At 42.5% G+C, this 12234-nt stretch overlaps 2 protein-coding genes across 2 annotated transcripts in view; both read right to left on the bottom strand.

Annotated features, from left to right (window-relative positions):
- LOC128508477 (butyrophilin-like protein 3) overlaps window positions 1–7823 on the bottom strand; it is a 36521-nt gene extending 28698 nt beyond the window's left edge. Inside the window, exons 1-3 of the mRNA XM_053479824.1 lie at window positions 7786–7823; window positions 7079–7209; window positions 6094–6171 (exon numbers count right to left, since the gene is read on the bottom strand). Of these exons, the coding sequence (XP_053335799.1) occupies window positions 6094–6171; window positions 7079–7209; window positions 7786–7823 (247 nt within the window). The remainder of the gene's footprint in view (window positions 1–6093; window positions 6172–7078; window positions 7210–7785) is intronic.
- A 216-nt stretch (window positions 7824–8039) lies between these two features.
- LOC128508476 (butyrophilin-like protein 2) lies at window positions 8040–9030 on the bottom strand. Its single transcript, XM_053479823.1, has 5 exons — window positions 8693–9030; window positions 8582–8616; window positions 8477–8546; window positions 8261–8401; window positions 8040–8155 (listed from the first exon to the last, which is right to left on the bottom strand). The coding sequence occupies exons 1-5, from the start codon at window positions 8952–8954 to the stop codon at window positions 8040–8042; spliced, it is 624 nt and encodes a 207-aa protein (XP_053335798.1). The 5' UTR covers window positions 8955–9030.
- Window positions 9031–12234: the final 3204 nt, after the last annotated feature.

The raw sequence follows: 12234 nt of genomic DNA, 5'->3' as shown, positions 1-12234 counted from the left end.
ACTTTGTAGACAGTTAAATATCACAGGAAAAAACACAGCAATTTTACTGCGCACCATGGGCCAAGAGAACACTGCAAACAGTAGTGTAGTTGTTGGTCTGGAAGTGAGCAGTATGGAACTCAACGAATACTCTAAACTCCCTGAAGCATACACACAAGTCATGTTACCAGTTTCAAGGGAACACATACCCACACAAGCAGCAATCAATAAATGGCGCAACTTAAGTGAAGTTCAAATACCACAGATAGATGCAGATATCGGATTGTTAATTGGAATTAATGCTGCAAAGTTGATGGAACCGTGGAAAGTAATCAACAGTCACGGTAATGGGCCGTATGCTGTTAAAACACCCTTAGGATGGGTAATAAATGGTCTCATGCAAGAAGATGTATGGCAAGAGGGAAAACATCCACCCTTGGTTGTGAACCGAATTTCTGTTGCAAATCTGAATGATTTTTTGATCAAGCAATATTATCAAGATTTCCCAGAAATCGCATTTGAGGAAAAAAAAGAAATGTCAGTAGAAGATAAACGATTCATGTCTATTATGGAAAGGACTGTGGAATTGAGAAATTGACATTATTATTTACCACTGCCCTTCAAGGAAGATGAAGTAGTCTTCCCAAACAACTATCACCAGGTACAACAGCGTATCATCTCTCTGAAAGGTCGGCTTAAAAGAAATGAACAATATTATAAAGAATGCACATCTTTCTTAGAGAGAATGATTGAAAAGGGGTATGCTGAAAAAGTACCACAACAGGACATTAAGCCTCAAGGTGGAAAGGTGTGGTATATTCCACATCATGGAGTGCATCATCTAAAAAAGGGTAAATTAAGAGTTGTATTTGATTGTTCGGCATCCTTTCAAGGGACATCTCTGAATTGTAAACTGATTTAGGGTCCAAATCTAACCAGTAACCTAATTGGTGATCTGTTACGCTTTCGTCAAGAGCCAGTTGCGATCATGGCAGACATAGAGAGCATGTTTCATTACGTTAGGGTATCAGAACAACATGTCAACTTTTTGCGTTTCTTGTGGTGGCCAAATGGTGACATCAGTCAAAACTTGCAGGAATATCGAATGACTGTTCATCTTTTTTGGCGCAACATCTTCACCAAGTTGTGCTTGCTTTGCCCTCAAGAAAACAGTAGAGGACCACAAAGATTCCTTCTCATCTGAAACCATTGAAACAATCAAAAAACATGATGTTGCACAGTCTGGATGTGAGGCCCGAATGCTTCGGTACCTTTTTCCAGATGGCAGGAGTGTGAAGTGTGTGTGAGAGGGGTGTGTCCGATCAGCCACAATGCTGGTGGCTTTGCGGATGCAGAGTGTGGTGTAGATGTCTTCAATAGAGGGAAGAGAGACCCCAATGATCTTCTCTGCTGTCCTCACTATCCGCTGTAGGGTTTTGCGGTCTGATATGGCACAATTCCCAAACCAGACAGTGATGCAGTCACTCAGGATGCTCTCGATAGTCCCTCTATTGAAGGTGGTCAGAATCGGTGGTGGAAGCTGGGCCTTTCTCAGTCTTCTCAGAAAGAAGAGACGCTGTTGGGCTTTTTTTGTGCAGGGAGCTGGTGTTGAGGGACCAGTTGAGGTCCCTCTCCAGGTGGACACCCAGGAATTTGCAATCTTCACAGAGGAGCCGTTGATGCTCAGCGGAGAATGGTCGCCTCGTGTCCTCCTGAAGTCAACAACCATCTCCTTTATCTTGTCAACATTTAGAGACAGGTTGTTGTCATTACACCAGTCCGTTAGCCTCTGCACTTCCTCTCTGTACGCTGACTCGTCGTTCTTGCTTATGAGACCCACCACGGTCGTGCAAACTTAATGATGTGGTTCGAACTGTGTGTTGCTACACAGTCGTAAGTCAGCAGTGTGAACAGCAGGGGACTGAGCACACAGCCTTGTGGGGCCCCAGTGCTCAGGGGGTTGGTGCTGGAGGTGCTGACTGAGGCCTTCCGGTCAGAAAGTCTAGGATCCAGTTGCAGAGGGAGGTGTTCAGGCCCAACAGGCTTAGCCTCCCGATCAGTTGTTGGCGGATGATAGTGTTGAATGCTGAGCTGAAATCTATGTACAGCATTCGAACGTATGTGTCCTTCTTGTCCAAGTGTATGAGGGCAAGATGGAGTGTAGTGGAGATGGCATCGTCCATTGAGCGGTTAGGAGGGTACGCAAATTATACGCAGTGGGTCCAGTGAGAGGGCAGCCGGGTCTTGATGTGTCTCATAACGAGCCGGTCGAATCACTTCATGATGGTGGGTGTAGGCGCAACCGGGACGGTAGTCATTAAGACAGAACACAGTAGACTGCTTGGGCACGGGGACAATGGTGGTGGCTTTGAAGCACGTGGGAACGACGGCGCTGCTCAGAGAGATGTTGAAGATGTCGGTGAGAACATGTGCCAGCTGTTCAGCACATTCTCTGAGCACTCTGCCTGGGATGGTGTCTGGTCCAGCAGCTTTACGTGGGTTGACTCTGCGTAGAGTTTTCCTCACATCCGCTGTAGTGAGACACAGCACCTGGTCGTTCGGGGAAGGGGTGGTCTTCCTCGCCGCCACGTCGTTCTGCCTGCCAAACCGAGCGTAGTTGTTCAGCGCATCTGGGAAGGAGTCCTCACCGTCACAGGCAGGTGATGTCGTCCTGTAGTGAGTGATGGCTTGTAAGCCCTGCCACATGCGCCGTGTGTCGCCGCTGTCTATGAAGTGGTTGTGGATTCTCTGGGCGTGTGCACGCTTCACCTCTCTGATGGCCTGAGAAAGTTTGGCCCTTGCTCTTCTAAGGGCCACCTTGTCTCCTGCTTTGAAGGCAGAGTCTTGGGTCCTCAGAAGTGCACGCACCTCCGCAGTTATCCACAGTTTCTGATTGGGACGTGAGATGATACTCTTGTAGACAGTGACGTCATCGGTGCACTTGTTGATGCAACTGGTCACTGATGACGTGTACTCCTCCAAGTCAGTGAAGTCGCCTTAAGTTGCAGCCTCCCTAAACATGTTCCAGTCAGTGTTCTCGAAACAGTCCTGAAGAGCAGAGATGGCTCCTGCTGGCCAGGTTTTCACCTGCTTCAGAACTGGTTTTGAACGCCTGATGAGTGGTCTGTATGCTGGAATTAGCATAACAGACATGTGGTCTGAGTAGCCGAGGTGGGGGCGGGGCTCTGCCCGATATGCACCGTTTGTGTAAACAAGATCCAGTGTGTTTTCCCCTCTCGTTGCAAAGTCCACATACTAATGGAATCTAGGAAGCAGTTGACTTAATATGTGTATTTCAAAATTTAAATTCAAATTTTATTTGTCACATACACAGTCATACACAGTACAATATGCAATAAAATGCTTAGACAACTGCTCGTGACCTAAGAATAAAAGAATAGGAATAGGAATAGGAAATAAATATGAAAATTAAAATAAAGGGTAAGTTTAACTAGGGAATTTTTTCTAAATAAAGTTTAATTTACAAAACCACTGGACTTACAAACTTAACTAGGGAAGAATAAAATAAAAATATACAAATAAAAGTTATAAATATAAATAACTGTACACAAAAATACACAATATAGAAAATATATGGAGAATATATGAAAAAATGTAAAACAATAAGAGCAGCCGAATAAATGGTAATAAAAGAATGGTTATGTCCATGGTTGTGCAATCCACATATTAAAAGTGACTTGTGCAGTGCAAATATGCTTAAAGTAAGTTTGTGCTGGAGTGATTTGATGTGATTTGATTTGATGACCACGAAGTGTAGTTTCGCAGTAGCCAATAGTGTAAACAAATGTCCAGAATGTCCAGTGTGTGTGTAAAAACCATATGTGTGGGTCAGTACTGTGTGGTGGTGTGATTGTGATTGAGAGACTGTATTGCCTGCGGGAAGAAGCTCCTCCTCAGTCTTTCTGTGTTGGCCTTCAGGGAGCGGAATCTTTTTCCTGACCTCAACAGAGAGAACAGTCCATTGTTGGGATGGCTGAGTGTTCAGCTCGTCTGCCAGAGTCACGTCCGCGTTCGTCATACCGGTTGTTGGTGTTTTATAGTCCGTTATTGTCCCTAGTCCCTGCCACAGGCTCCTAGTGTTGAAGTTGTGACTCTGGTTTCCTCCCGTAGCGCTGCTTCGCCTCTTTTACCGCCTTCCGGACGCTGTATGACGCAGCCTTGTATGGTTTCATGTCCCCCGACGTGAGTCCCATGTTGGTGGCAGCGGTGCGAGATCTCAGAGCGTCACGGATGGTTTTATCCACCCACGGTTTCCTGATTGGGAAATGTTTTAATAGTCTTTTTCTCCACGGTATCATCCGCTAGTTTCCCGATTAATCCAACAACTGCTTCCGTAAACACGCTGACGTCATCATCAGAGCTGTTTCTGATCATGTCCCAGTCTGCGTCATCGAGTGCGTCCTGTAACGCGGCCACCGATTGGTCCGTCCAGCACGCGACCTGCCTCTGAACCGGAACTTCCTGCTTCAGCCTTTGTTTGTATTTTGGCATGAGGAAGATTGCGGCATGGTCGGATTTACCAAACGGAGGGCGAGATTGTACCTTGTAGCCATCCTTGACCATTGTATAGCAGTGGTCCAGTGTCCTTTCGCCCCTGGTGGGGCAGGTGATGTGCTGATAAAAATTCGGCGCTGCGCGTTTGGCAGTTTAGAGGTTGGCACTATTAAAGTCCCCTGCCACAATAAGCGCAGCGTGCCGGTGTTGTGTTCGGTGCTGTGTGAGTGCCTCATGCAGCTCGCATAAGGCAGTGTCCGTGTCCGCTTGTGGTGGAATATAAGCGGCGCTGATTATGACCGATATGAACTCCCGAAGAAGGTAAAAAGGACGACACATGATGAACAGTAGTTCCAGATTTGGTGTGCAGGAGCGTAAAAGAGGAACAATGCTCGCGCTGTTGCACCAGCTGCTGTTCACCATTAAACACACGCCGCCTCCCCTTGACTTCCCCGAGTCCTGTGTCCTGTCCATGCGGTGAACCGAGAAGAACTCGGCCGGCTGAATGGCGTGGTCCGGCACCGCTGGGTTCAGCCATGTCTCGGTGAAGCAGAGGAGATTGCAGTCCCGAATGTCTCTCTGGAATGTTATCCTGGCCCTGAGGTCATCGAGCTTGTTTTCCAGTGACTGGACGTTGGCGAGCAGGATGCTAGGCAGAGGTGTGCGGTGTGCACGGGCTCTCAGCCTGTTCCTGACGCCAGCTCGTTTCCCTCGAGGCCGCTGCTTCACGTCGCGTCCTTTGTTGTCCCTCAGGATCTCATTCGGCCAGCTTGGATCCGGAGTTAAAAATGTCGAATTGTGAGTACATTGTATACCAATAGAAACAAGAGTGTCTCTATCATAACTAATGTACTCCATGGTGGTAATTTTTTGCCGGTTTTAAAACGCTGTATACTAACTTAAAGAACAAAAACAAAGAAAAGGTGGTCGGAGCAGTCGTGATGGCAGCCGACCTCACCGGCGCCATCTTGGGACTATTTAGAGATTCATTCTGGTTCTGCTGATTTTTATCCACAGGAGATGAGATCTGTGCTTCAGTTTCTATTTAAAAAATCATAATTAAAATATGCACAATTTCACAAATCACTGCTGATCAATTAGTGCTTCATACATTTTATCTGCTTCCTCCACTCCTTATACTCCACCTGTACATCAGTGGATTAATGGCGGCTTGTGTTTTGTTGTCCAGTGTGAAACCAGTGACTCTGACCATATTGTAATCAGGAGTAAAGCCTGAAGGTGATAACTGATGTAGAGACCCAGTTTTTTATTTTTATTTTTTTTGTAAGGAAGAAAGGGTGATGCTTCAGCAAGCACAGGCAGAGAACGGGTTTGAAGCTTGTTATTGGACCATTTGTTCATATTTAAATAAGGGATTTGATGTTAATTTCTTCATACTGGAAGAAATTTGTTACCAAATGCAGGAAAAAAAGTTTTCCCCAGGTTAATGTATTTTAAAAAAGGGACACTGTTTGGGGGAGTTGCAGCACTGTCTATATTTGAATGACCAACAGACTGAGTAAACACACACACACACACACACACACACACACACACAAACACACACACACACACACACACACAGAGCATTTTACTAACCTGTTGGTGTAGTTGTATCTGTGGTTTTAGGTTGTTCTCCCTGATTTTTATCCTCAGAAGGTGACTTCACTTCAGTTTCTGACAAGATATTTAATTTTTACACATTAATTTTAAACTTTGAAAGTTGTTTAATTAGCCATTTAAAAAATATAAAATCTAATTTCCCAATCAGTGACAGTGAGAGAATCCTCTGCCTCAACATCAGTGAAACTATGAAGATGATTGTGGACTTCAGGGATCTGCAGGATGATGACCACGCCCTCATACATCAATGGTACGTTCCTCTGTGTGCACCTCACCCTCACCCATGACCTGAGCTGATCTGGTCCCTTCACACTAACACACTTGTAATAACACCATGGGAACCCTTCCTGTCAGCAGGGGGCGCTACCTCTGGAGTTCTAGCTCTGTTCCTCTCCGGTTCTCAATTCCTTTGAACTTTATAGTCAATAACTATATAAACACTCTGTTATCATTCAGTAGTCTGTACACCAATCCTGTGTTTCTGACCTTTTGTTATTTTCTTTGATTGATTGTTCTTTCAGATAATCTCTGCCTGGTTGTGTTGCTCGACTGTATGACTTTTTGCCTTAAGCTAAAGCATGTTAATTATTTTTATTAATATTTTCATCCCAATAATTTTACAATGGTGAAATCTCCACCCTCCATCCAAACAACAACCCTGAAAGTCATGAGTTATTGTAGCCAAGGCCCCAAAAACTACTCAGGGCTGTGATTGGACAGTGCCTTTATTTCAGTTAGACATGACCACACTGCATTAATGAAAATGTAATAAAATGTAATAAACTCAAATGATCTTCTTAACTGTACTTTTACAAGTGTTTGAACATCACAGTCTTCCTGTTTAATGTTCAGTATCAGCCAGTTGCTAACGTTCCTGGTTGTGTTCAGACATTGCATGGTGTGATAAATGCGTGTGATTTCTGTGTGCTAACTTCACTAATCAACACTAATGTATATTTACCTGCAGCTTGTGAAGTTTCTGTCTCTACATCAGGGTTCTTCTGTGGTTCTGTAGCTTCATCGTTATTTACATTCTGCTGTTTTCCATCCACACCAGACGAGATCACTGATCCAGTTTCTGACAAAATTAAACTTTATCATTAACAATAATCATTTTATTCTCAACTTTGTAGTGGATGGAGTTTAGCTTGCTGTCAAACTTCAGTAAGGGGAGACGTGAAGGGAGGACAGGACACTGGAGGAGGAGCTGTTGGTGGTATTTTTACACTTTGATCAGAATTCTGTTCTATATCTATTTATATAAAGAAAGAATAAATAGAACAGTTTATAAAGAGAAAGTTTAGATATTATCTGAGATGAAAATATGATTAGATGATAAAGTGTTGATCAGGTGTGTGTATGAAGTGTATAGATGAGGAGATGTGACCAACCTACAACCACAGCGTGAGGAACTGTACCTGTAGATGGAGCGTCAGTCTGATCCTGATTCTCCACACAGATTTTATTCAGAGGTTCAGTTTCTGACTGAGTTCCTGCTGTTTTATAAGTAAATAAATCTTCTGTTATTATCACTCATTTAGCTGGATTTTATTAATTCAGTGAATTTTACCCCAGCACCTACCTCCTTTACTTCCTGTCCCTTTTCTCCTGGAGAGAATCAGACCTACAGCAGAGAGAAAACTCTCCTGTATTAGACAGCACAAAGACCTGATAAAGACCTGATAAAGACCTGCTCCAGCACTCATCTTCCAGCTCTTCTCTCTTTTACTATCTACAGAGACTGTATAGTTACAGTGTGACAAGACTTCCTGTATAGTCTATTGGACTCCATCAGGGGCTCAGTGATGCTCCATCAGGACGGCGTACTGTTACACTTAATACTGTTCTCATCTACATACATGTGTCTGTCTTAAAGAGCAACTTCTAGTTATCATCTGTTTTCTTTCCTGACTCATATATTATTAAGTCAATGTTTGTATCCCACCTTTTTTACGTAGCACACAATACACTGCAATTCCGACGACACACAGCACCAGAAGAACGGGAATGATGATGATGATGTATCCAGTCAACGACTCTGCACACATAGACATCAACACAAAATAATCATCAGTCTTTTCTTCAGTTCCACCATGTACACATATCCTTACATATGGAAATGGTTTATTTCAGTAATAATTACCTGTGTCACGTGCAGGGACGTGTAACATTATTCTGTCTTCTTTTCTCTCCTGATCAGACAAACCCACAGAGCAGGAGATCCACTCAGACTCAGAGGGAGACACAATCAGCCACGAGCTCACATCTACAGTCCCTACAGAGTCTGAGGATAATAAAAAGTGCTTTGTTGTTTCTGTTTTTAGAATCTTTAATGTAAGTGTAGATGAGTAGATCTTACTGATGGTGAACTTGTCGTTACTGAGATGTTTCAGATCTCTCCCATCTTTATCTGTCCAGGTGATTGACGGCTCAGGTAGCCAACATTCACCTTCCCTCCTCCTGCTTCATGTATGGAGAGAACAGGAGTGGATCCCACCACTGAGAGAGACAATTAAATAGTTAGATCCCCCATAAACATTTAATCTGTAAAACTATTTAATGCACTAAGTGTTACCTCTCAGTCTGAGGGTCACTGTGGCCTTGTCATACCACATATCAGTGCTCACATGACATGTGTAGTCTCCTCTATCTGCTAGTGTCAGGTTCTCCAGTTTCACAGAGACGTCTCCTTTCTCCAGATCTCCTAACAGGAACACTCTGCCCTGGTACTGAACATCTACAGGACTCTTCTGGATCTGTTTATTTTCATAGAGGAGTATTGGCGTGTCATACATATTGGGACGGTACCAGCGCACTTCCAGAGGTCGAACATCCATGTTGTTGCTGACAGTACAGTGCAGAGACACAGAGGAACCAAGGAGCCCTGAGACTGGAGACTCAACCCTCAGTGAAAATATTTCTAGAGAAGAGATTAGACCACACTTAATCAGCTTTAAGAAAATCACTGATTACGATCTTATAGTTAACAAAGTGAGAGTTGGTATCTGATACTGATGATGGAACATGTAGAAGGTAATGAATAATCAGACTGACCAGAAGAAGCCTGATGGCTAAGAGATAGAAACAGTAAAACCCATCTCAGTGATCGAGCTGTAAAGAGAAGAAGAAGGAAACACATTTAATGTGTGAAAGAATCCACTGGAGCTCTAATATTATTTCTGTAAATTCACTTGGTTGGAGTTTGTCATACTGCACTGTATGTTTATTATTGGCCAAAACTCAGTATTGGTGCTTACTTTATTTTTATTTTCTTTTTGTGATGGTATACATATAATACATAAAAAAAAGTGTCAAAGAAGCTACTTCTGAAGTTCATGCAACATGGAAGTGACCAATTTCACTTTCCTAAAAGTTTCAAGTAGTTAACTTTAACTGTTTTGGAGAGATGATTTTATGTGGGCACTAAAAATGACCATTTTTTTGCGTTATACTGTCTCGCTTCAAATAATAATCATTTAACATGTATATTATTCATATTTCTTTATGGTATAAGATTCTAAAAGCATATGACCTGAAAAAATTGTTGCTTAAATAGTTTTTTGGTAAAAGTTTAAAAAGCAAAAAAAAAAAAGGGTAGTGTCCGTAACCATGTCAATAACAATATACACAGGATATATGGTTAATATTTGCCCTTTATGTTTGTTAGATCACATTGATAAATTAAAGTGCTACTCATTTTTTGTAATAAAAAAAAGAAATTCAACAGATTTACAAATTAAGGAAGGTTTTTTTTAACTATTAATTTTTATTTATTTAAACTTAATTAGAAATGTATCCTTTCATGTAATTTTACACAACACAAGCTGAACCATGTGAGTATAGACAACACATCAGCCCCACGGAACAGACTGCATTATCATACCAGCCTATATGTGGCAGGTTGACGCTCCACCTACTTACACCTAATTGGTTACTCAATTTATTGGTTGTCCCATGATGGAGCAGTGGGAAGGTACAGTATATAAGTATGGTGGCACGGGAGCTTTGTTTCATACAGTAAGTCCCGCCCCTTGGCCTTCATGGCATCCCTGCAGTATCCAGGTATGTGGAGTGAAGTTGGGTGGGTTGCGTGTGGTAGATTGCAGCTCATGGTAGTGTGTTTTCTTTAGGCCGACACATTTACTGAAGCTCGGTTGCTGGCATTGGCCTGAGGTTAGCCCTCTACAGGTAGGAGAGTTGGTTGTAAGTGCTGTAGTTCTCTGAATCTGTTTAAATGTTTAGCTGCATTTGTCTATTTATTCAGATTGTTCTCCTGCAAGTTTGTTTGCTTGCCGGATTGGGTTCCATGTAACGACGGAGTGTTAGGGCCAAGATGAGATAAAAAAAAAAAGGGTTGGAAGGAGAGGAGCAAGGAATTTCAGAGTTTAAAACTCGACGGTTTCGCAATGAAAACTTGAAGGTTTTGAGAAAATAACCTGAAATTGGAGAGAGAAAAAAAGAAAAAAAGTTGTGCTATTGCTTTGTAGTTCCTGATAAACAAAGGCACCAATACATGTGAAAAACATTGCTATTAATTTATAATTGATAAAGTGGGTTAATTGACACAATATTTTTCCACCAATTATGTGATTTAGAACATATAAAAGCATTTGCAAATGTATACAACCCTTAGTCCATTTGGGTCCAAATTTGGAAAGAGAGACAGTGAGGAGCCACGCATTACCCGTTCCCTTACAGGTGCTGACAACGCTTGGTTTCCTGGCAACTGGTTCTTTCCAAAGGGAACTGGTAGACCGCTCGGGGTTAAGCCAGTCGTCTTTAAGCTGTGCAATTCCAGCTGTATGGGACGGGATCATCCGCATGTCTAGCAGGTATATAAGGTTTTCATACCATGCAGTTGACCAGCCAAACATTAATGCGCAATTTGCAGCAATCGCCGGTTTTCCTAATGTAATCGGAGTGATCGACTGCACACACACTGCTATAAAGGCGCCATCTGAAGACGAATTTGCATTCGTGAATCGGAAACATTTCCAATTAATAAATGTGCAAATAATATGTGATGCTCAAATGCGCCTAACAAATACTGTGGCAAGGTGGCCTGGGACAACCCATGATTCATTCATCCTCACAAACAGCATGGTTGGGATGAGGCTCCAGGGTGGCAGGGTGCGCGATGGGTGGCTTCTTGGTGAGTTATGTATTTAAAGATATTATTCCAGCTAAGTTTTTTTTTTTTTTTTTAGTTATTAATTCCGAAGAACAAACTTGCAAATAACACAGTTTTTCTCTGGTCTACCTCCGATAGAAGCACCTCCAATTCACATTATGTGAAGTTTCTCTTCTTGCTTGTTTTTGCAATTTTTTTTTCGTTTGGTTTTGCCAAAGTTGAGTCATTAACATATTTATACGGAGGAGGAGGCAGGGAGGGGTTTTGCGCTCGTGCACGTGCGCTCAATTTCACGTTAATTTGGTTGGTACAAAGAGAATATGCGTGGGATTCCGCGTACGCAGTGTTTCATACATTAGATTTTTTTACTGCGTACGCACATTTACAGCTTTGTCCGTACGCAATGTTTTAGTATGAATTTAACGCAAGTCTTTGTACATGAGGCCCCTGGTGATTCTGGGCTAAAATAACCCAAGTATTTCCTTGTTACTCAAGCCAAGAGAAAAGTAAAGTTTGATTAGATCTTCCACTTCAGGCATAGGGCACAACAAGTGATGTCTGACGAACCTTGGGAAGTGTATATGCGGTTTCCGTCCTAGATGGAAATTTTTTTGTTTTTATCTCGAAACTTTCGGGTTTTTATCTTGAAAATTCCCTGCCCCTCCCCTTCTAAGTCTTTTTTATTTATTTATTATTTTTTTTATCCCATTTTGGCTCTAACGCTTCGTTGTATCATGAGTACTTGCATGGTATGTTTTTTAAAGATTATTCTAACTGTTTGATAACCGTGGGGTGTCGGCTGGGCTGCCCAGATTGTAATTTGGTCATAGACTGGTCAGCCACATTCTATGTGTAATTATTTTCTGTGAAGTTGTGGCTGTGTGGGAACTGTTTTGCCTGGGAGCTAACTGCTGCTAGTAACTCTTTTTAAACATCTTTTAGTTGTGCATTTCCTGTAGGAATCCTTTTTGTTTTGGTGTGTGTAT

The sequence above is a fragment of the Clarias gariepinus genome, chromosome 20, assembly GCF_024256425.1.
Source record: "Clarias gariepinus isolate MV-2021 ecotype Netherlands chromosome 20, CGAR_prim_01v2, whole genome shotgun sequence".
In the NCBI taxonomy this organism is placed as follows: domain Eukaryota; kingdom Metazoa; phylum Chordata; class Actinopteri; order Siluriformes; family Clariidae; genus Clarias; species Clarias gariepinus.
This window is presented reverse-complemented; position numbering and strand designations above follow the sequence as displayed.